This window comes from Pithys albifrons, chromosome 7, assembly GCF_047495875.1.
Source record: "Pithys albifrons albifrons isolate INPA30051 chromosome 7, PitAlb_v1, whole genome shotgun sequence".
NCBI lineage: Eukaryota > Metazoa > Chordata > Aves > Passeriformes > Thamnophilidae > Pithys > Pithys albifrons.
This window is the reverse complement of record NC_092464.1, coordinates 57,619,224-57,643,749: the sequence shown is the minus strand read 5'-3', so window position 1 is coordinate 57,643,749 and position 24,526 is coordinate 57,619,224. Positions and strand designations below refer to the sequence as shown.

The window sequence follows — 24,526 nt, the reverse complement described above, 5'->3', positions numbered from 1 at the left end:
CCTTTGGTTCCGTGAGCTCTGCAGTGTCCAAGGATACCTTTGGCTCCTTCAGGCCCTGCAGTATCCCATTGACCCCTTGTTTCCATGAGTTTCCACAGTGTTTCAGGGTCTCTTTTGTTCCATGAGGCCCTTAAATGTCAAAATTGCCTCTTGGTTCGATAAGTTTCTGCAGTGTTACAATTGAACAATGATTACCTCAGATTCCAAAATATTCCAGGATTCCTTTGAATCCATGAGACCCTGTAGTGTCATAAAGGCCCCTTGATTCCATGAATTTCTGCAGTGTCCCAGGGTTCCTTGCAGTCCATGAGGCCCTGTAGTGTCACAATGATCCCTGGATTCCATGAGGCTCCACAGGGTCAAAATGGGCTTCTGTTTCCTTGAGGTCCTGCAGGGTCACAATGGAACTTTGATTCCATGAGGTTCCCAAGTGTCAGAATGGCCCCTTGGTTCCAAGGCTTTCCACAGTGTCCCAGGGTCCCTTTGCTTCCTGAGAGAAGATTGTAGGGGGCGAAATGAGGAGTATCAAGTTATCCTCACAGAAGTTGCAATGGTACACAAATTATAGGTAAAGGTCCATCAGGAGTGTTTGCACAGTCAGTGTTTGAACACCCTCAGCATTACCTGAACTTGGTTTTACCTCACCAACATCTTTCCTCTCTGTTGGCCAAGCCCCCCTCCCTTCCCCCAAATATCCCATCCCTTTTGCCCCAGTTTCTCCTGACCTCCCCAAATCCTTCAGCTGGATGGGCTCAGCTTTGTGACACCCTTCATGATCCCTGAGCATCTGCCTGCCCAGCTTGGCAAGTCAGTTCTGGGAACTCAGCTGACAGCCCAGCCCCCAAGGGGACAGGATGTTCTGCTGTGCTGGAGAGGACCCTCCTCAGCCTGGCCAGCAGTGCTGCAGGGGGGGATTCCCTGTCCCTCCCCAGCTGGTCCTTCCTGCCCAGCAGCTCCTGCTCCAGAAGGGCTCACAGACACTCTGGGGGACTTTTCATACTTGGGTCCTTGAGCTACCCTGGGGCATCTCTGGGGCAGTGGCCAACTCTGTGACTGCTCTGGGAAGTCATGGCCTGAGGGCATGAGTGTGGGTTTTAGGAGGTAGTTGAAACCTCTGCAGACAAGAAATCCTGGTAATTCTTGAAGACTTCCTTGCCTATCATTATGATGTGCTGTTTATTTTTAATTTCAAGATTTTTTCATAATTTTCTTTTTACTGGCAACACCACACACTTGTTCTATTAATGTGATTCACTCACTGTTTATGTGAAAATATTTGTGCAGCTATTTATCAGAGTACATTTCCTACCAGTGTTTTGAATGCAGAAACATTGCTCAGAGGAGCTACTGAACTTCTTTGGGATGGTTTCATATCCCTAATTTTGTCTCTTCTGTTCTTCCTCTCCTAATTTGCCTTCCAAGATCTCTCCAAGCTGTGTGTGCCTGGGAATGTTTTCACAGTCCTGAGCTCTGGGCCATGTCAAAGGGGACAAATGCACCTTCTGGAGAACACTGTCACTCCTGCTCACAGAGCCTCTCTGACTGCACAGGGGAGATTCCCCCAGGCTGTTTCCTGGTGTGGGAAGAAAGGGACATAAAGGCAGAGGACAGGCATGGAGGAGACATGGACATTTGCAATGGGCATGCTCAAGGCTGGTGATATAAATGTCCCTGGGACAGGGAGGTTGTTCCTGCAGTCACACCCAGAATGTCAGGGCTCTGACAGGTGCACACACCTAAGCTGGGCTCATGCCCTGCTCACAGTCCCAGGGCTGTTCAGAGACACGAGTCCTTCCCTTGCACACACACAGACAGTTTCTGGCAGCAGGTGCAGTGTCTCCCTGGGCTCCTCCTGCCACTGCCCGGGGCTGGAGGCACCTCAGCCCTGCAGAGTCCCCACCCTGCACACTCACACACTTCAGCTTAGCACTGGGGTTTCCCTCTCCCTGGCATGGCCCAGTCCAGCCCCTCCCTGGTCCCACCAATCCACCTGCCCCAGCCCCAGCCCCACAGAGCAGCACAATCATGTCTGGCCCTGCAGCAAGAAATGGAGGCATTGGAGGTCAGGGACAGTGACTCTGTGTCTGGAATGTTCAGGAGACCATCATCTCAGGCATCTCCTGCAGCCCCAGGGCCAGCCCCACTCCCCAGGACAGCAGGAGAGAATCAGTCCTGGGGCTCCTCAGGCAGCTTCTGCTGCCCCAGGGACCAGACAGCCTCTTTCCATGGCTCCTCTGCACACACAGCCTGTCCTGCTCTTCTCCTGGCACATCCCATCTCCCCACAGAGCCTTTCCCCAGGGGAACACGTCTGTGCTGGCCTGACCAGCCATTCCTGCAGCCCCTCCCCGTGCTCCCCACAGCCCCCCAGCTGGGGATGCTGCTCTGCAGGGCACATGGGCTGTAGTGCCTGGGGCCATGGGGGGCTCTGCTGGGCTGTGCTGGTCAGGCTGGGAGGCAGAGCCAGCTGATGGTGGTCCCTGTCACTGACCCCCTGCCATGGGGGCCATGTGTGGCCATGGAGGGTGCTCAGAGGGGCTCTGCCTTGTTCCAGTGCTGGGAGATGGGTTTGGGAGCTGCACTGGATCCAGACAAGGAATGTTTATGGAAAGTAAAATGAATGACAAGACTCCTTTCCCTTAACCTGCTGTATTCCCTGGGGTTGCAGGACTCTTTTCTTTCAGTTCACAATCAGATGTAGAATATTATCTCTGGGTGACTCCGAGCTGGACAGGCCTGTTCTCATTGGGCTCTATTCACTCTCAGCTCCTGCTCACACTGTTGCTGCAGGTCTCGTGTTCTCCTGGCAGCTCCAAAGTGTCTTAAGCAAAGCACTTTCCTGCCATCAGCCCTGTCACAAGCTGTTGAGCCCCAGGAAGGTTAATCTCATCTGCATGGTCTCTGGCCACCAACAAGTAAAACCTGAACCAGAACTAAGTCCTTTGAAAGTCACACTGGGAACCTGATCTCATCACACTGAGCCATGGGCAGACAAAGCAGCACAAGGAACCTCTTGAATGTCTCTTCCTTCGGCATGTTCTTAAGAGCAACTTCGGAGGAAGCCCAAAGCCTTCCTGCCCTGCCCTCAGGAGATCCCCTTTCCTAATGGAGCTGCTGTTGTGCAGCCCAGCTGTGTCCCAGCAGTGCCCATTGCCTGTCCCTGGCTGTGAGCCCAGGATGGACACACAGCAGGATGTGACCAAGCTGGCAGAGGACGAAGGCCTTGGACGAACACAAGGGCTTAGGAGAGTGTGGAAGCAAAAAGGGCAGCTCTGAACAGTCCCCTCCTCTCTGTAAACATGCACTGTCCTGCAGTGAGCTGTCCTTTGTGAATGCCTAAGAAGAAGGATCAAACAAGTCACTGCACTGTCCTTTATTTTGTGTAACTACTCAAGTGGAACAAATCCTCATTTAGACAGTCTCTGGGTCAAACTCCAAAGAAACATACTAGATTATAGTGGAGGTTAATTAAAAATTTAATTGTGCACAAACTTATCACATGACCCCCACCAAAATACTGAGAAAACAGGATGGGGCTGTAATGAGTTCCAGTCCGAATGCTATGCAGACATCAACAGAAACAACAGTTTTATGCTTCTGGAGAGCATCCAGTCATCATTTTCCTCACAGCATCCGTGAGCTCCTGGTTCCTCAGGCTGTAGATGAGGGGGTTCAGTGTTTGAGGCACCACCAAGTATAGAACTGCCACCACCACATCCAGAGATGGAGAGGACATGGAGGGAGACTTCAGGTGGGCAAACACATCAGTGCTGAGAAACAGGGAGACCACGGCCAGGTGAGGGAGGCACGTGGAAAAGGCTTTGTGCCGTCCCTGCTCAGAGGGGATCCTCAGCACAGCCCTGAAGATCTGCACATAGGAGAAAACTATGAAAACAAAACAACCAAACACTAAACAGGCAGTAACCAGAAGGAGCCCAATTTCCCTGAGTTTGGAGTCTGAGCAGGAGAGCTTGAGGATCTGAGGGATTTCACAGAAGAACTGGCTCAGGGCATTGCCATGGCACAGGGGCAGGGAAAATGTATTGGCTGTGTGCAGCAGAGCATTGAGAAAGCCAACGGCCCAGGCAGCTGCTGCCATGTGGGCACAAGCTCTGCTGCCCAGGAGGGTCCCGTAGTGCAGGGGTTTGCAGATGGCAACGTAGCGGTCGTAGCACATGATGGTGAGGAGGAAATACTCTGTTCCAATGAAGAAAATAAGGAAGAAGACCTGTGCAGCACATCCCATGTAGGAGATGGTTGTGGTGTCCCAGAGGGAGTTGTGCATGGCTTTGGGGACAGTGGTGCAGATGCAGCCCAGGTCTGTGAGGGACAGGTTGAGCAGGAAGAAGTGCATGGGGGTGTGCAGGTGGTGGTCGCAGGCTACGGCGCTGATGATGAGGCCGTTGCCCAGGAGGGCAGCCAGGGAGATGCCCAGGAAGAGCCACAAGTGCAGAAGCTGCAGCTGCCGCGTGTCTGCCAATGGTAGGAGGAGGAACTGGCTGATGGAGCTGCTGTTGGGCATTTGCTGCTTCTGGAGGTGGGGCACTGTCCAAGGAGGAAATAACAGTGACAAATCAGATGAGATATTTATGAGAATAATCACAGCCATGTCCCAATACCCCTTTCCCTTCTGGTCACACTCCTCACTTTTCCTTTTTCAGGAAACTTTGCTTCATATCCATGGCTGGAGCCCAGCTTGGTGCTCACTACATTTCCATGAGGAGCAGCCCCTCTGCCCACTGGCTGTGAGGGTCAGCCCTGCTCTGCTCCAGGGGGGTCATGGCCATGGTGGGGGCAGGGCCCACCCTGGTGTTCAGCTGTGTCAGATGAAACTGCTCCTAAAGCAAAAGTTCTCATGGGCATCTGCACTCCCAGTTTTGAGAAGATTTCAGGATTCCAGAAGGCAGTTTCAGAGGTTTGAGTGTTTTGTTTCTGACTCCCCTCATCTTCCCTGTGGAGTGTTCCTGGATGTCAAAATCCCTCAGCATCTGTGCTGCCCTGAGGAAGAGCAGAGCTGGGCATCCAAACAGGACGATTGTCTGTGGCTTAGTGCAGAGTGAGGGGAGTTGCTCTGTCCCTCTGCCTTCTTCCAGCTGCCCTGGACTTGGACCTTCCTCAGACAGAGAGTGATCACACTCCCATTTTTGTCTGAAATGCCACCAGACACTGTTGAGAGCAGAGAGATCCATCACAGACCACTCAATGTCTCAGCCTGGCTCAAGGTCTCAAGGACACACATGGCTCATCTCACCAACTCAACAGCATTTCCTGGGATGGGCACAGCATCTCTGCCCCTCTGCACTGGGGATTTCAGATAACACAATTGTGCTATGAAGATGATTTGCATTCTTGAGGGCAGCTCCCAGCTTGGAAGGACATCTCAGAGAAGAGCCAAGTGTCCTGACAATGGGGTTTGATTCTGGGAAACACACCTCATTCTCCAGGCACACAGAATTCACTACTGACAGCCCCACAGGTCAGAGGAAAATTGGAATGTCTCATTCCTAGGGACCCACATGCCTGAGGGGGATCACAGGATCAGTGTTTGACTCTGTAGCTTGAACTCCCATTCCCAGTGAGTCAGACTGAGAGAAGGAGGAAACAACCCCAGCAACATGAGCAAGTTGAGGAAAAAGGAAATGCACACTGAGGGTCCAGCTGGGAGAAGCCAGGGCAGAACCAGGTGGGCACTCAGGGCATTGTCACCCTGAGCCAGCTGTGCCACCTCCCAGACACCAAGAATGCCAGGTAGTTCTCAGCCCCTGTGCAGCTCCTCAGTGTTCCCTCTGCAACACAAACCACCAGGTATGTGGTTTGAGAGCCTGATAGAAATCCCTCCTTTCACCTTGTCCTTGAAGTATCACCTGGAAAATATCCCAGAGTGCTCTGGTTCTGTAAGCAGTCCTCACCTATGAAACTCTCACTTGATAGCTCAATAAACCTGCCCTGCCCTGCCCTGCCCTGCCAGGGTATGCTCTTTCCACCCACAGCCTCTCCCCCAGCACTGAGGGAGCTCCCCAGACCAGCTGAGAGCTGTCCCTGGCAGGTGGCAGAGCTCCTGCCCTGGCAGAGCATCCTGGGGTGCAGGACCCTGCTCTGCAGGACAGTTTGGGGCAGCCTGGTTGGCAGAGCCAGGGTTCAAACCCTACAGCCATCCCTGGGAGAAGGGAACCCTGTTGGGATGTCCCTGGGATGGTGCAGCAGAGAGTCCCTGCTTTGCAGCCCGTCCTCATCTTCAGCACCAGAGAAACTGTGATATCCCACATTAGAGACCCCCCAGGCTGTGGGATGTGCCAGCGTTGGGAGATCTTCCCACAGACTGCACATACATTGCCCTTCATGCAGACTTACCTTCTGAAAGCCTGCAAAGATTCCTCTTCTCTGGATCTTCCTCTCAGCTTTCCTCACATCCCAGACTGTGTGTAACCTCTCTCTGCCCTGCTTTTCTGCTCTCGGTGTGTGCAGGCAGTGCCCTGAGCCCTGCTGGGCTGTGCACAGGAGCTGCTTCTGGGCAGAGCTGTCTCTCTGCAGCGCTGCCCGCTTGCCAGGAGCTCCCTGTGTGCCAGGAGCCCGGCCCAGCTCAGCAGCACAGCAACAGCCCAGGGCATTTAATGGCCCTCTGGGGGCTTTGGTGCTGAGTCCCTGAACCTCAGACCCTGAGGAAAGTTGCAGGAACCTCTTGAGAAACCCAAGTCAGAATCAAACTTTAAAGTTTCTTTTGTTGTTAATGGGTCCCTCTGAGGGGCATAACTGAGAAAGTGTCCCCAGATTCCAGTTAGAAAAGAAAGAGACAATGATGACAAATATGGACTAGGAAAGAAAGGTCACTCTGATGCTGAGAAAGTAAGAAGCATTTCATTAACCCAAAGGTCACAGACGTGACCCCCAGCCTCTGGGAAGAGAGATCCTCTCCCTCCCTCATTCCTCAGGGCTCTTCATGGGGCACTGGGATGTGGGATGTGCAATGCCAAGGGCAGGAGGATGGGGTGGCACCTCCCAGGCTGCTGAGCAGGGACAAGGAGGCAATGAGGCCCCAGGGCTGCAAGGCTTACTTGTCTCCTCATGCCATCAGGGGCACACACAGCAGCCATGGCCAAAGGCCTGCACAAGTTGCCTCTCTTGGGGCCTTTCAGCTTCTGCACATCCCTGTGTCCTCTCCAGCCCAGGCTGTCCTACGGTGTCCATGCCCTGCCCCTTTCCCTGCAGGCTGTCGGCATCCCCCGGCTGCCCCACCTCACTGGCCCCTTCCTGCACTGACATCTCTCCCTCCTCCCTGGCTCTGCCTTGGCACACAAAGCCTTGGACTGATCCAGACTCCTTCAGGGGGATGTGTTGCACCACAGCACTGCCCCTGGGCAGAAATTCCTTTCTCCTTGTGTGCAGTCCGGACCGCCCCACTTTCTGGGACAGGGGATCTCTGTGCCCTGGGTTTGCAGGGAGATCCAAGTGCCTGCCACTGGAGTTGGAGCCACAGATCATCAGATCTTGCGTTCTTTGGGGGCCCAGACACTGGTGAGACTGGTGGGTGTATGCATGGGTGGATGTAACCACCTGTGACCATCAAACCAGAGTAACCAGTGACTGGCAGAGGCCTGGGAGCCCCTATCTGAGATCATCTCCGGAAAATTCCACATTGTCTGGTTGTCCCTGGAGCTCTACATCTTCTCCTGACATGGCAGAGCACACAAACACCCCATCCTTGTGTCCATTTCTCCACTGACTGTATTTGGTTTGGCCCACAACCCGCCCGAGGTCCTTTCCAGGATGAGTCCCTGTGCATTTCCCTCCCCCATGGGCCTTCCCTTCCTGATGCAGCATCTGTGGGGCAGCAGAGCTGGGTCAGTGCAGGGCCAGGGCTGGCTGTGACAGGGGCCATGAAGCCACTGCCAAGAGGTGACAGCAAGGAGAGTCTGCAAAATAAAAAATTAAATATGGTGACTTGGTTTTTTGAGGGAGGGAAGGTTTGGCTGGAGCTGGCATGTGAAGAGGATGAATGACAAGGGATGTTGAGGGAAACAGGGAATGCTCAGCCTGGAGATGAGGAAAAGCCTTTTTCCCCAATTTCAGGGCCAGTGCAGAGCAGGGTGGCCACGAGCCCAGGCTGCCTTCCTGCCTGCCAGGGTTGGTGGGGCTGTGTGACAGAGCTGCCCCCAGAATCAGAACCTGGGGGGCTCTCCCACCTGCCCCACTCCTTCACCTTCCCCAGATGGAATTTCTGTTGTGTGGGTTCCCTGATGTGCTGGATGACCTCACAATGTTCCCTGGCCAGAAGGTCTCCTGAGGGCCACCCAAGCTGCTGCAGTGGAAGTGACCTCACAACCACCACGTTCCAGCCATATCTCCTTGGCCTGAGTCTCCTCTTTCCTCTGCCACCCTCAGGTCTCTGCTTCGATTGTAGGAAATGATATAACTTTTCTAATATCATCATGGTTTTGATTAGCCTTTTAATGAACTGCTTGAATTAAAGACAAGTTGTGTGTTGGGCCTTAAATCTCTTTCAGCCAGCACTCAGCAGAATTTAACCTACCACTGAGAGAACACAGCTTGGGAAAAGTACTAATTCTCTAAGTTTTGTTAAGTGAACCTTGATATGCTTTGATGAACAAAGCCTGGGATAGAAAGATGTACTGTTGATGTTGGACATCTGGAATGCAGAATTTATGGACCACAGGGACATTTGCAGAAAACAGCAGATGAAGAAATTGGCTAACAAGGACTTAGTAGATATGATGAAAAGTCCCAACAAGGAGAAAAAGACTAAAAATATGGACTAATTAGCACAGAGAGGGAGGAGTCCATAACCAATAGAAGATAAAAATTAATTCAATATCAACTGAAAATTACTTCAATAAAATTATGTCATTTAGAACCAATGAACATTGATTTCTTTGTTTGGTAAAAATTTATAAATAGGTGAATAATTGATGCATTGGTGTCTGTGTGAAAGGATTTCTGTTGGACACACACACAGAGAATGAGAATAAAGTGATGCCTTCCTTTCTAACACCAAACATGCAGTGTTAGGGGGTTTTATTACCCCAATCATTTCAGAGGGGTTTGGCAACAGCATGAGCAGGTATTGATTAATATCTTGTCTCCAAGTTGCTGGGGCCCAATTGCTTCCCCATGAGGCTCCTGTAGCAGAAGTGGCTTTGCAGAGCCCAGCAAGAAAGAACAGCCTTAACCAGCAGCTCTGCAGGGCTGCCCACCAGGCTGGGCTGGCAAGGGAGGGCTCCTGGGCGTGGACTGGCAGGACCTGCTGCTGCCAAGATGCATTTGGGCTTTCAGGCTCTCCCTGGCAGAGGTGCCACCAAGTCACTCTGAGTTGTGCCCGTGGCCTTCAATGTGCTGGGGCTGGCCTGGGGCTTTTCCTGCAGTGGGATGTGCCCTGGTCCTGGCACAGGAAAGGCAGTTCCTCCCCCAGCAATCTGCTCCTTCTGCATGTCAGACCCCCACTCACTGCCCCTCACTCTGCTCAGTGTTTGCCTTGGCTCGTGGGTGCATTGATTAGATCTGCTTGAGTGTTCTGAGGCACAACCCAACACTTACTGCCTTCTGCACCCACAGCATAAGAAATGTCATTTTCTATGGGGCTGGATCTTATGGGTCTTTTTGCATTCCTGCTTTTAATTCCCCTTTTTGGAAGGTGACCTTTTCCCCAATGAGATCAAAACATTGGGGTCTTTCACAGTTGCCTCAAGAAACTCAGAGTCATAAAATATCCTGAATTTCAGGGGCCTTAAAATATCTCTGAGTTCCATCCCCAGTGATATGAATATAAGAACCTTCCACTAGACCAGGTTGCCCAGAGCTCTGTCCAATCTGGCCTTGAACACTCCAGGGATGAGGCAGTCACAGCTTCTTTGGGAAACCTGTGAAAGTTCTTCCGCACTCTTAGAGGAAAAAAATACTTCCAAAAGCCTCATCTAAACCTACTCTTTTTCAATGTGAAGCCATTCCTCGTTGTCCTGTCACTCCTGGCCCTTGTAAACAGTCTCTCTCCATCTCTTTGTTGGCTCCTTTCAGGTCCTGGAAGGCCACAATTAGGTCGCCTCAAGGCCTTCTCTTCTTCAGGCCGAACAATCCCAGCTCTCTCAGTCTTTCCTCACAGCAGAGCTGCTCCATCCCTCTGATCATCTTGGTGCCTCTTCTGGACTCACTCCAACAGGTTCAAGTCCTTGCTGTGCTGAGACCCCACAGTTGGATACAGCACTGCAGGTGGGGTCTCACCTGAGAGGGCAGAGGGGCAGAATCCCCCTCCCCTGCTGCCCAGGCTGCTTTGGAGGCAGCCCAGGACACCACTGGTCACCACTTGCCTTGCTGACCAAAGATCCAGTAACACATCCCGCCTGGAAAGGCCTCCTGACCTGGGTCAGGAAGTTTTGCTTCATGCATTCCAGGAGTCTCCTGCAGTGCCCAGAGCCCTCCATGCTGCTTTCCCAGGAGGTGTTCAGAGGATTGAATTCCCTCAGCAGGACAAGGGACTGTGAGCTCGATGCCTCCTGTGAGCTCCAAGTGAGACCATTCCACCTATTTCATCTCCTAAGTCAGTGTCACACATCCTGTACCCTGGAGGGGATGGAAAGGAAAAGTGTTTTGATGATTTAGGGAGTCTTACAGGAAGCCACTGTAAGAGATGTGTGAGATGAGTGCAAAGCTGATCATCCAAACCCCAGGGGTGTCACTGACACTGGTCACTGCTCCCCTGTGTCAGGTGAGAGAGCTCCACCTCAGAAACCTCAGGGAACGCCTTGTGTGAGGTGGGGCAGGGGCAGTGATGGGCAGGAAGGGTTTAACTGGGGCACTGAGAACAGTTCTAGGCAGAAATGTAACAAAAAATCATCCAGAGGGAAACAAATGTTAAGCTCTTAATATTCTTTTTAGTTCTCCTCCTTGTGTTACAGGGACACAAATACCTGATGCTCTTATGTAGGTTCCCTGGGACCCTCTGCCCAGGTTCCATCTGCAGCTCCATAAAAGCTCTTGATGTCCTGCAGGTCCTTTGTGACAGCTGCCAGTGCCAGGCAAGGACCTCAAATACACCTGAGCCTCCAGCAGCACTGGGTACTGATGGTCAGTCAGTGCAGCTCAGCCTGAAACCCAAACAGTATCCTTCAATATCTTGATTTTTCAGTAACCTCTTTCTATCAATTGAAATGATTCAATACTTTCAATGAAATGTCAATACAATTTCTGCCATGTCAGAATGAGAATTTTCAGGATGTGTGTTGATTGCAGGAGAGGATTTATCAGAATCATAGAGGTGATGAGTCATTGCATCAGAGAATCACTTGGGTTGGAAAAGCCCTCCAAGGTCACCCAGTCCAACCATAACCCAGCACTGCCAAGTCCACCAATTTCCCCAGGTCCACATCCCAGGTCCCTGGGAGAGTTTCACTGACAACAAGGAGAATTTTGGGTGGGCACCTTTACACACACAGATATTGTTTTGTTCACACATCTCTGCCTGTGTTTGTGTGTGTGAATTGACTGTGATGTGAATGTTGTTATTGTGAATCTATAATTGAGTCACTGTTGAGATTGCAGCAAATTCTGTGTAATCCCTTGGTAAGTGTTACATTGGTCAATGATTAAGTGCTATTAATCCCTTTTCCCCCTTTTGTATGCAAACCCTTTGCTTTCTGACCCTCTTCCATCCCAAGTCTCTGTAAATCATCCCCTTTCCTTCAAAAATATATGGGCTTTTTGAGGTTCACTTTGAACTTTTCCTTCTTACTTAAACTACCAAACTCCATTTACTACAGGTCTTCAAGACTTGAAGACAAAGGAAGAGAAATAATTTTTTCTTCTGTGTTTTAATGAGCCCCACTGTGTATTTGGAAATGAGTCCATGATTCTCGGGAAGTGAGAGGAGATTGAAAAAGTGGCTCAAGAAGTCAGAAGGAAAACTCCAAGTCCCTTGAAGCATCAATGGCCCCACTGAGAGCAGGCACTGACAAAGCCTCCCCAGGGACTCCTTACAGCAGATCCTTGGGGGCCCTGATTGCAGGGAGACAAAGGCTCTGTGCAGGCACCTGCAATGCTGAGAAAACCCTGGGCTGGTTGGAGGAAGCACAAAGGCCAAGGCCTGAGCCCCAGGCCCTGGGACAGCAGGTCCTGTCCCTCACAGGTGGCTCAGGGCTGTTTGTGGGACAGTGGGATGGGAGAGGGAGGAACAACAAATGTCAATACCTGTGCAACCCCTCCCAGCCTCCTCAGGGAGAGGTGAGGAAGAAACAAAGTCCAGAACCCTCAAAGGAAAGTTCATTCTGCTGTTCTCAGTGGCAGAGGCAGCTGCCAGAGCCCAGGGGACAAAGGCCTGGGTGCCTTTGTGCCTTCCAGCCCTGCCAGAGCCCTTGGCCATCTGTCCTGCAGCATGTCCTGCCCTGTCCCTGCTGCTCCTCTGGCCTTGCAGGCTGCACACACCCATCCTGCTTTGCCACCAGCCCTCCCAGCAGCATTTCTGTGCCCTCACTGATGTCTCTGCACCATCTCTGGCTGTTCCCTGGAACACAAAGCCATGGGATGATACTGACTCCCTCATGGTGAAACCTTGCACCACAAGGCTCCTCTCTGTGTGACATTTCTTTTTCCTCCCTTCTACTCAGAAACTCCTAAGCTGCACTTTGTGACTTTCTTCCTCTTTCCAGTACCAAGAAAAGCTCTGTCATCTTGGCAGAATCGCAGAATATGCTTAGTTGGAAGGGGTCTGTAAGGATAATTGAGTCCAACCCTTAACCCTGCACAGGAACATCCCCAAGAGTCACACCATGTGAGGATCATCCAAGCACTGCTTGAGCTCTGTCAGGCTTGGTGCTGTGACCAGTGCCCCAGGGTGACTGTCGAATGCCCAACCAGATCTTCCTTGGACCATCTCCAGTTCTTCCTCATTCCTCCACAATCGGGAACCTCAAACCCAGACACATCAGTCCAGATGTGTTACCCCAGGGCTCAGTCCAAGGGGGTGACACCTCCCTTGTCTGGGTTGCCACACTCCCTCCCATGTTCTGTTGTCCTTATTAACTTTGATCCTGATGTCCTGTGCCTTAGGGCATCCCTCACAGAGCCCAGCCCTCCTCCTCAGGGTCACTCTAGAGCTTTTCAGGTCCCTGCCCTCCTCTCTGGGTCATTGTGTCCCCAGGGCAGGACTGGCCTCTTTGTCTTCTAAAACTCCAGCAGGTTTGTGTTGCCAGAGCCCAGAGCTCCTCAGGGCCCCTGAGAGGGACTCCCAGCTGGGGCAGCTCTCAGGGTGTGTGCACAGGTGGCTCAGCTGCCTCTGGGTGCCCAAGGCTGCTGCTGCCTGTCAGGGAGGTGACAGATGTGACCTGGCAGCCCCTTCCCAGCCATGGCCCCCTGGAGATGCTGAGGCCCAGCTGACTCCTCACAGCATTGCCACTCATGGTGGGCAAGAAGTTGGAGAGGTGAGAAGAGCAGGGAAAAGGAGAGGGTGGGACCCCCAAAACTGATCAGAAGGTGGATGGGCATTGGAGGGATGGTGTGTAAGGGATTGCAGAAGAGGGAAAGTGGGAGCTGTGACCCCCAAACTGATCTTGGGGGGCTTGGGGATTGAGGAGATGATGGGAAAGGGGGGAATAAGCAGAAAGGTGGAAAAGGAGGGGTGGGCTTTTATGGTGGACAGTCCCATGAGGGTCTTTGGGCAGAGGGGACTTAGAAAATGGGATTCAGGGTTGGCTCCCTGTGCTCCCAGCCTGCTGTGGGGTGCTGGGGCTGCTGCGGGGTGGGGGGTGGGCGGGCATGCTGGGGCAGTGGGGAGTGGAAAGCTTAGACAAAGTTTATAACAAAGGAATTACTTATTATTACAAATATGAGATCAAAGACATTAATCAAAATTATTTACTAGGCAATAGAAATGCTAAAACTTCATTAACTATGGTATAAGAGAGGACAGTGCACTGTCCTCAAGCAATTATTGAAGCAATTCTACTAAAGTTACCAAAAAGGAAATAATTATTAATTAGCAATTGATGTAGCTCAGACAGCCCAAGGCTGCATGGGAGATCTCTGCTCTGAGCCTCCAGGAGTGACCTCAGCTGGGGTCCCCACCCAAGGGAGGAATCTCTACACACACCCCCCAGGAGGGGTTACCTGGGAAGAACCTGCCTCTGTGAAAGGAGTCTGGACTTCTATAGTATAAAGGGATTGACTGACAGTCATTTGAGTCCAGTGGTTGCCTCACCATCAGGATGTTAATTAGGTGCTGAAGTCAGATGGATACATGTCCAAACAGGGCATTGTTTGCTTGAACATTCCAGCGGGGATGTCTGTTCTCTCAGCCCGGCGGGTAGACCTGTTCTCTTTCAGTTTTGTGGGTAGACCTGTTTGCTCTCAGTCGGCGGGTATTTTCAAGTCTCTAGGTAGACCTGTTCTCTCTTCCCGTCCAGCGGGTACTCCTCAGCCCGACGGGTAGACCTGTTCTAAGCACGGCTAGTACTGTTCGCTCAGTGGGGCAGGTAGACCTGGTCTCTCTCCTAGTCCGGCGGGTTGACTTGTTCACTTTTCCAGTCCGGCGGGAAGCCTTTTTGGTCTGGCGGGTTGACCTGATCACTACCTCAGTCCAGAGGGTAGACCTGTTTCACTGCGGCGGGTAGATCTGTTCTCTAAGCTCAGCCGGTAGACCTGCTGTCTCCGCCGGACTTTGCGCTTCAGCCGCTGGTTTCCGGAGCCTGGGCGTCCACGGGTAGACCTGGTAGCGGCGGCGGGCGGGTAGACCTGTTCTCTCTCACACTGCCACCCACAGCCGCTCCCAAACTCGCTCCGGCCGCCCCACCGGGACCGCCTTCCAACGGAGTGGGCGCTGCCAATCCAGGAACACCCCCGGCACAAGGGGAGGGGACACCCACGCTCCTCCTCTTCCTCTTCCTTTCCACCGCTCCGAGTGCGCGCCAGGAACTCTCGGGTGAGCGGGAAAACGGGGGGGGGGGGAAACGGGCAGAGGGGGAAAGAGGGGCTGGGACCCCAAACTGCACAGTGCCCCCCCAAGGGCCGTGCGGGCTGTGCCATGGAACACGAGAGCCGGGATGGGCCCGGCCAAAGCCCCCAAGGGCACCAGGATGTGCCGCTCCTTGGAGCCCGCGCTGGGGCTGCCGCGGGGCGGGGCCGGAGCTGCACACAGGGACGGCAAAGGGCCCCGACAAAGTGCTGCGGGACCCCCGAGCCGAGCCCTGAATAGCCTGGGTGGGCTCTGGGGGGTTGGGTTGTGTTCGGGGGGATAGGTGGGGCTTGAGGGACCCCAAAGCTGAGCCGCCAATGCCCCCTGGGGGCTATTTGGGATATTGGGGGTGCCAGTGTCGGTTCCCGGCAGAGCCCCTTGGTGGGCGGGGGGATGCGGGGACCCCCCTTGGGGGATTGTTGTGCCTGGGTCAGGTCCTTCGTTGGCAGCCCGGAGAGGGGGATACCCTAAACCCCAAAGTGGGGAGACCAGTGAGGGGGAACTCCTAGCAGGGTTTTTTGGGAGTCTCAATGTTTGTGGTTTTTGGGTTGAATTTCGGGGGTGCAGGGGGAAGACAGTACTGGAAAAAAATATTCCAGGGCGTCCCAGTGCCAAGGAAAGGGGGGTGCAGGGGCTTGAATAAGTGGGTTGAGGGGTCCAGGCAGACCCTGTGCTTAGAAAAGGGCGGTCCAGGGTTCCCCGATGTTGGGGAAAGGGGATCATGGGTTACAGAGACCCAGAATGGCCAGGAAAGGGTGTTCAAGATGTCACCCATTGTTCAGAAAAGGGGTGCCTGGTGTCTGGGAAATGCAGGAGTGGGGATCCTGGGAGTCCCAGAGTCAAGGAAAAGGGGGGTGTGGGGGCGAGAAGTGGTGGGATGGCCAGGAAAGGGTGTGCAGGATAAGAGGGTGCATGAACGTCCCAGTTCAGGAAATTGGGATCAGGAAGGTGCCAAGCTGAAGGACAAGGAAGGATTAGGGGTGGGGAGAGGTGGTTTGGGAGTGCAGGGGGTCTCTGTGCCCAGAAAGGGGGAGTCCAGGGGGTGCCAGGGAAAAAGAAAAGGGAGTGTGGAGTCTGGGAGAGGCAGGATGGTGTTACAAACTGCTTAAATATCACTGAAAGAAGTTAGGTTCAAAATATTTTCCCCAACAAAATTAAACTAAGTTCTCTGTTAATTCAAAAGCCTGATTTTTTATTATTAAGGAATTGCTAAGAAATTCAGGAGAGGGAAATAAGAACAGCTAGGAAAACAATAAGAATACTTTTGAGAAGCAAAAAAAAAGAGTTTACCACCAAAACAAAGTATTTTTCCGTCATCTTAGTGTGTGTGGGGGATAAGCGATGTTGTGTCTGTTCCTGTAGGCAGAGGTGTGGAATGCAGCTCTTGCAGTGCAGATGTGATGCTCAGTCTGTGCTGCTCTCCCTTGTGCAGCAGGGCTGCTCCTCGCTCTCTGCAGAGCTCTCAGGCTCCGCGGAGCTGTCGCTCACGGGCAGCAGCGGCGCAGCCACCCCAGGCTGAACAGGGCCAGGGCTGGGTCAGCAGGAGCAGAATTGACGCAGGGAGCAAGGCAGAGCTCAGCTTTCTCCTTAGTCTGCAGGGGCAGGCAGGCAAGCAGCTTGGGTGGGGAAGGAGGAGGGTAAGAAGGTGAGATGGGTGAGGCAGGGGGAGGTGGGAGAGGTTCTTGACTGTGGTTCTCTCTCTCCATTCTCCACGCTCCCTATGCACTGAAATTCCAAGGTGTTCTTCTGGTTCTTCTGGAGCTTTTATGGAGTCCAAGACAGTTCAGACATTGATTTTTACACGTAGCTTGCAAATTTCACAGAAGCAGGATATAGTTTTAGCCCAGTTATTACAACAAGAGGATGCTTGTGTGAGTTCTCAGCAGGCAAGAGGTTTGGCTGAATTTGCTGCCATGACTTGCAGGAAGCTTGGTGAAAGGCTTTGGCAGGTGTTTGTTTGTAAGAGGATTGTGGCTTTCTGTCAAACTGCTGCCAGAAAATTCTTTGATAGGATGTTTATGACAGGGGAACAGTGGGGGAATAATATTTATTCCATTTCTCAGTTATTGGTGTATAACAGATGAGTGGGAAAGCGGGGGCAGGGGGGTCCTGGAGCCAAAGAAGGGGAATGTGGGTGTGAGGTGAGCTGGGATGCCTGGGAATGGCGGCCTGGTGGTCCCTGGAGCCAAAGAAAAGGGGGATGCAGGGGCTGGGAGAGGCAAGATGGGCAGGAAAGGGGGTGCAGGAGGATCCTGGAGTCAAAGAAAGGGGGGTGTGGGGGCTGGAAAACAGGGAACGGCCACAGAGGGGTGTCCCAGAGCCCTGGAAAAGGAGGTGCAGGGGGATCATGATAATAATAGGGAAGAGAAGGAGAAAGCAGTGAGATGAGGCCCCAAAGTGCTGATTTCCAGAGGCATGAAGGTGGGGAGAGGGCAGGGAGGTGTCCCCAGGGAAAGGGATCCCAGAGCAGATCTGGTGTTCAGGGCCAGAGCAGGAACTGGCAACAAGGATTTTGGGAATGCAGAGCAGTGGGAGGGGGGTCGCCCTCACCCTGCTGCCCATCATGTGCTTCTCAAAGCCCAGTCACCTCCAATATGAGCCCAGTGGCTCCTACTGGATGTCGCTTGCCCACAACATTGTCCAAATTGGCCCCAGTATGGTGCCAGTCACTCCCAGTGTGCTCCCAGTATTAACTCAGTTGCCCCCCACATGCTTTCAGTTGCTTCCTTTTACCTCCTCTATGATTCAGGAAGGATATTGAGGGGCTGGAGCACAAGCCCTATGGGGAGAGGCTGAGGGAGCTGGGGGTGTTTAGCCTGGAGAAGAGGAGGCTCAGAGGTGACCTCATCACCGTCTATAACTACCTGAAGGGAAGTTATAGCCAGGTGGGGGCTGGTCTCTTCTCCCAGGCACTCAGCAATAGGACAAGGGGGCACTGGCTTAAGCTTTGCCAGGGGAAATTTAAGTTGGATATCAGAAAAAAATTCTTTCCAAAGAGAGTGCTCAGGCATTAGAATGGGCTGCCCAGAGAGGTGGTGGATTCACCATCCCTAGAGATTTTTAAATGCAGATTGGACGTGGCGCTGAGTGCCATGATCTGGTAAATGGACTGGAGTTGGCCCAAGGGTTGGACTTGATGATCTTGGAGGTCTTTTCCAACCCAATCCATTCTATGATTCCATTCATCCCCAGTGTATCCCAGTTACCACCATCATGCTCCCACTCACTTCTAGCATGATGTCATTTGCTCCCAGATTCTTCTGGTTAACCCCAGGAGGGTCCTAATTGCCTGTGACATGCTCCTATATGATGCCAGGATGATCCCAATTGGCCCCAGTCTGTGCCAGGAGGAGCCCAAAGCTCCTGGAACACATGGAGAACCCACCTGGAGGAGGGTCCCTGCAAGTTCTGTGGCTGCAGGAAGAGCCCCGAGTAGCTGAGGGCCCCCCAGAGCCACCCCAGGTAGTACAAGGTGGTCCCACAAGGCCTCCTGCTGCCCCTCGTGTCCTCCAGCTTGGGCCCAGCTCCTCCTAGTGTTATCCCAGTTGCCTTCAACATGGTTCCACTTCCTTCCAGTATCAGCCCAGTATCATGCCATGAGCTCCAAGTGTACTCCCAGGTTTTTTCCAGTCATTGCCAGTATAATCCGACACTCTCAGATACTCTCAGTATGACCCCAGTATGACTCCAGTGTGCATCCAGTTGCTCCCATTATTAAACCAGTTCCCCCTACATGCTTCCAGTTACTCCCTTTTATCCCCAGTATGGTTCCACTCACTCCCAGTATATTGCAGGTGCCACCATCATGCTCCCAGTCACCTGCAGTATGATCCCAATCGCCTCCAACATGATGCCATTTGCTCCCAGTTTCTCCCAGTTGCACCCAACAGGGTCCCAATATCCTCCAGCATGCTCCTTGTCACTCCCAGTATGAGCCCAGTATGATGCCAGTTGCCCCCGACATGGTTCCACTTGCTCCCTGGTCCTCCCAATTTGATACCCCTCAGTTGCCCTTAGTACATTCCCAGTTTGACCCCAGTCTGTCTCGCATGGTCTCAGTCATGCCCAGTAGCCACTAGTATAGACCCAACCACTCCCACTTGCTCCCAGTTGCCCCCAGTGTGGTCCCAGTTCCCTTCCAGCATAGTCCCACTTGTTCCCAGTCACTGCCAATATGGTTCCAGAGATTGCCCCAGATGATCCCAGTTATGTCCAGTTACTGCCAGTATAATCAAAGGTTGTTTTGGGCTAAATTTTGATGTTTTGGAGGTTTTTAGGATCACAAGATGCCCAGTGACTTCTAGACATGGACTTGGGCAAGAGAATCCCCCAAGCCAAGGCACTCACACCATGTTTTCCCCCCAAAGCAGGATTTCTCATTCCTCAGCCTTGGCCAGATGGAGGAGGAGGCTGCAAGGAGGAGGAAGATGCCCCGGGACCCCCAGGCAGGTGAGGAGGAAGTCAGTGCCCCTTTGCCCCTCTCTTGTGCTGCATCTTCCAGCCCAGCATGGCCCCGGCTGCAGGACAACCCCGCTGCCGACGCCATCCTGCCAGGGCCGGGTTTGGGGGGATGTCCTTGGCCTTCCCTGTGGGCCGGAGGCAAATGCCCTGCCTGTCCTTGTTCCTTCCTGCCCCAGGCCCCGAGCTGAGCACGGAGAGCACGGAGGACAAATCCCCCCAGCAGAACCTGCTGGCAGAGGCCGTTTTGAACGACTCCAGGGCACAGGAAGTCACTGGGGAGGAAAAGCCACGGAGATCTGCCAGGAGGAGACATTCCAAGCCTAGCCCAGGGCTTTCTGAGGATAAACAACCCACCCTGTCCCGGGAAGGCGGCCTGAGCTCCAACCAGAGCTCTGACTTGGTGATGCAGCAGCGGCTTCACAGAAGGGAGAAGCGCTACAAGTGCTTGGAATGTGGGAAGAGCTTCAGCCAGAGCTCCGAGCTGATCTGCCATCAGCGCATCCACACTGGGGAAAAGCCTTACACATGTAGGGAATGTGGGAAGAGCTTCAGGAACACCTCCAACCTGCTCCGGCACCAGCGCATGCACAGTGGGGAACGGCCCTACCCATGTAAGGAATGTGGAAAGAGCTTTAGGGACAGCTCTGCCCTCCTCAGCCACCTGCGCCTGCACACTGGGGAGAGGCCCTACACATGTAGGGAATGTGGGAAGCGCTTCAAGCACAACTCCAATCTCGTCACTCACCGGCGCACCCACACTGGGGAACGGCCCTACACGTGCACGGAATGTGGGAAGAGCTTCAGTGACAAGTCCACCCTCATCAACCACAGTCGCATCCACACTGGGGAACGACCCTATGCATGTGGGGAATGTGGGAAGAGCTTCAGGAATATCTCTGGCCTTATCACTCATGAGCGCATTCACACTGGGGAGAGGCCATACAAGTGTGGGCAATGTGGAAAGAGGTTTCAGACCAGCTCACATCTCCTCGTGCATGAGAGGACCCACACAGAGGAGAGACCCTTCCGCTGCACCGACTGCGGGAAGGGCTTCAAGCAGAGTTCCGCCCTCGTCACCCACCAGCGCATCCACACTGGGGAGAGGCCCTACAGGTGTTCTGAGTGTGGGAAGAGGTTCCAGACCAGCTCAGAAGCTCTTGTGCATCAGCGGAGGCACACAGAGGAGAGGCCCTTCCTCTGCACCGACTGTGGGAAGAGATTCAACCAAAATTCCGAACTCATCCTTCACCAGCGTATCCACACTGGGGAGAGGCCGTACAAGTGTGGGGAGTGTGGGAAAAGCTTCAAGCAGGGCTCCAGCCTCATCACCCACCGGCGTATCCACACTGGGGAGAGGCCTTACAGGTGTGACGAGTGTGGGAAGAGCTTCACCCAGAGCTCTACCTTGACCCAACACCAACGGACCCACCAGTAAGGGAAGCCCTCCGAGTGCCCTGACTACAGGAAGAGCTTCGTCCACTGCTGCAACTCCATCAGTGGACCCATGTTGGATGATCCATAGTGACCCACGTTGGGCACAGACCTGATGACCCATGTTGGGTAAAGACTTGACGACCAGCCTTCCTGATGAAGCCTGTTTAGCAGAGACCTGGAGACCCACCTGCCAGGTGATCCATGCTGGGCAGTGCATTGGGTTTGTGTGGCCAGATTTTGGTAGCAGGGTGGGCTTCAGGAGTGGGTTCTGTGAGCAGCTGCCAGAAGCTTCCTCCTTGTCTGGAACCTGTCCTGACCCCCCTAAAGCTGAGGGTGACCCAGGTACTTTTTAATCCACCCCTTGAGGCAGATTAGATTTACGTTATCGATATATGTGTATATGTAGGGTTTAGAACACTTTGTTTCCATGTAAAGTAGCTTTGGAGCAGTTTTGGATCCTTTCTGTAGTGATATAAAAGCATAAAAATAACCCTTCCCTTCTGTGGCTCCAAGCCCAGCCTGTCACCTCCGGGGTTGGATGTTCCCCCCTGTGCCTCTGGGTGGTTCCTTTGCCCAAGGGCAGCAAAGCACCCACTGCTTTTGCAACTGGAGCATGTTGGAGCCACGAACCATGAACATTCCAGTCACATCTCCCTTGGTCAGAAACTTTTAAACATCAAGTTTAAGGCAGACAACTGTTTCTGCTGCTGGTTTCCGTACCCCTTTCTTTTGGCAAGGAAACACACTGAGAACAGAACTACAAAGCTGCTGGGGAACACCCGAATATTCAACTGTGGCCACTGAGAAGGAATTCCTGTCCTGGTTAGTGATTTCTCGTGTCTTTTCTGGGTGTGCCAATAACTTACTCAGTACCAAAAGTCTCCTCCCAGTCTCCATGAGCTCCTGTTTAAGCAGCACCAGGAAGCTGATCCCAGTCTCCTGAGCTCCACTGTGAGGGGGAGTTCTTGAAAAGAACTCTGGGCTGGAGAACTCAGGGCTGGTTGAGTCAGCACTGGCTGGAGCGATGCCGGAGCTGGGCCAAGGCTGAGCATCCAGATCATAGTCTTGTCTTTGAGGGGTTGAAATAACCACCTGATTAATTAAATGTGGCACATTGAAGGGAAGGGGGCGATAAACTCCAAAAGTCAGAATTTTACAGCTGGTTTTATTGAGGCTTTTGCCACCATGGGGTTGGTTTGGGTGTCTCGATGGGGGCAGGCTTTGGTGGCTTGTAGTTTTTGCTGACTTGTAAGCTGTTTTTTGGCAACTGAGGCACAGGCTCAGGTTGCTTGTACAAACTGAGACCCTCACTAGTTACGAACTCTGCAATTTGTAGGGTTTGAGAGAGGAGCATGCAAACTAGGGGGAGAGACATGCCAGCTGGTACTTTTCCACTACCCAGGAAAGTTAACGGTCTTTTAAGCCATGCGCAGCACCACAAATACAGCAAGCAGGACAAAACTCTGAGACAGAAAGGGTCAGACTTAAGATCTGGAGTGCAAACAGCTCTTCTTTGTTTCTGCTCAAAGCCCATGGCTTCCTGCTGACATCTGCAAGCATCTCTGTGGTTTCACGCCATACTTGCAGTCCCACCTCTCCCCCTTTTTATTTTTGGGCTGTAACACAGAGACTTGTGCAAAACTGTGATTAATCATATGCTGCATGCAAGAAAACAAAGACAGAACACAAAGCATAATAGCAAAAACCACAAACAAACTCATTGATGTAACAATAAATGCTTTCTTTAACCATGGTCCTGTGTCAAACGTATCAGGCCAGTTAAACTGCTCATCCCTCGATCATCACTTTTCTCAAGTTGAACAGTAAACTCTTTCAGCTTTTTAATGCTCTGCTGTATTGACTTGGAGGGGTCACTAAGGTTCTTGCATGTCCTGTGTTTAAGTAGGTGTAGGCCTAAATTTAGGCTTTAGTTTTTAGAGCAGGCCTGGGATTATCAGCTGACTGGAGCTGGGTCAGGCCAGCTGACAGCTGTCTTCTTCTGGCCAGTGGTATTCTGTACCATATTCTGCTGTCATCTCAAATATAAATGCAGTGTAGGAGGAGGTGCTTGTCTCTTTGGTCTTGGCCATGGTAGTGGCAGGATGCTGCTGCTGTCATCCGCTGAGTTGGGTCCAGAACCACCTCACCTCTATGTTACCTACAGGAAAGTGAAATGTTTATTCTTAGTTTTCTCTTTGCTTGGGTCTGTCCCTAGGGGGGTGGAGTTCTCTTGGGTGATTTTGCAACCAGAATAGTGAGATTTGTGTCCTGAGAAGTTCAGTTTTCTGTTGGGTGGGGAGATGAAAAAATTGTTCATTATATCTAACTTGTGTGAGCGAGTATTGTATTGTAGTTTACTTTTAATTTTCTCTCTTTCTAGAAACAAGTTAAGTGTAAGTTTCTGAGGGTTTTTTCCATTTTTTTTTGGCGGGGTGGGGAAGAGGGGTCTTTGTCACTTTGGTTCATACTTGGCATCTTGCCAACCTTTCGAACCAAAACAAAGATTGGTGTGTCTACCCAGTTTTGGCCAGTGGACCTTGGCTGGCCTCCCAGGAGCTTGGAGGCTTCCCGGGAGCTGTGGCTGCTGTACCAGACCTTGTTTATATAAACATACCTAGTTATTGTCATAGTTTTAGTACATGTGGAACATCAAAACATAAACAATGGTTTCTCCCTGCTGGATGCTTGTGTTAACCTCTCTTTTGACTGCCCTTCTAAGTTCAGACACCTTTCCTGTGTCAACACCCCAAGAATATGAGTACAGATGAAGAGACTGTGCTTTCTGTCCTGCTCCACCCAGACAGAGAGCAAACCCCAAGTGTGGGTCATGTGGTGAACTGTGGTCCTTCCTGTGTGACATGGGGGAAGACATGAGGTGGTGGGACAGTGGATCTAGTTCTGTATATAAAATGGAAGAAAGGTGGTAAAAAGGCTGTCCACGTAGTTGACGCAGAGACCTCAGAAAAGAGCCAAGAGCAGCAATAAGGCTGCCCTGCCTCCAGCCAGGAGGAGGAGAGGGACAACTGAGACTGTGGGACATTGCAGAACCAGAGCAGTGGCCAAGGCTTTACCTCTACACTGACTTGGTGATGATAGCCCATGCCCTGTGGGGATGGCTAGATTGATGGAAGAAGACCAATTGGAAGTGTTGAGAGCTAATGAACATCACACCTGGACTAGAATAAGGGAGAGTTGTTCCTGGCTTGGTGGGCCCAGATGCCTTGGGCCACCTGTAGGTGGGCAAGACCGATGGGTGGATTTAACCATGGACACAATTTCTAAGGTTATCCACAGCTGTGAAACATGTGCTTGCTATTGTGAAAACCCCTGAAGAGGATGTAGTGACCCCAGTGAGGAGATGGTGACCCCTGAGAAGGGGATGGTGACCCCTGAGAAGGGGATGGAGACCCAGTGTGTGCCTCAAGGACATTTAACCTTGGGAGAACAAAATAACTTGCATTTTGAGTTGTGTGTTGCAGGACATGAACCATCAGGTGAAGAAGACCTGAGCTGAACCAATGTTGGTGTCCAATGATGAACTGTTCTTTTATTGCCCCAAATACCCCACCTAATGGACTAATGCCCACAATATGGAGGGGTGGAAGATGGCTCTGAAAAAACAAAAACTGTTTAAGCACATGAAATAGACAGATGTAGAATATGGGTTTGATGTCCTTTGGTA

General features: G+C 52.3%; 3 protein-coding genes across 3 annotated transcripts in view; 1 reads left to right on the top strand and 2 right to left on the bottom strand.

The window, feature by feature from the left end:
- LOC139673818 (zinc finger protein 850-like) overlaps positions 1–24,526 on the top strand; it is a 190,382-nt gene that overhangs the window by 42,398 nt on the left and 123,458 nt on the right. The window contains 2 exon segments of the mRNA XM_071559639.1: positions 19,837–20,841; positions 23,060–23,063. Of these exon segments, the coding sequence (XP_071415740.1) occupies positions 19,837–20,841; positions 23,060–23,063 (1,009 nt within the window).
- Positions 1–24,526, bottom strand: part of LOC139673814 (zinc finger protein 850-like) — a 701,437-nt gene that overhangs the window by 586,115 nt on the left and 90,796 nt on the right. The gene's annotated exons all lie outside the window — the stretch shown is intronic.
- Positions 3,589–4,578, bottom strand: LOC139674163 (olfactory receptor 14J1-like). The gene has a single exon (XM_071560311.1). The coding sequence runs from the start codon at positions 4,519–4,521 to the stop codon at positions 3,589–3,591; it is 933 nt and encodes a 310-aa protein (XP_071416412.1). The 5' UTR covers positions 4,522–4,578.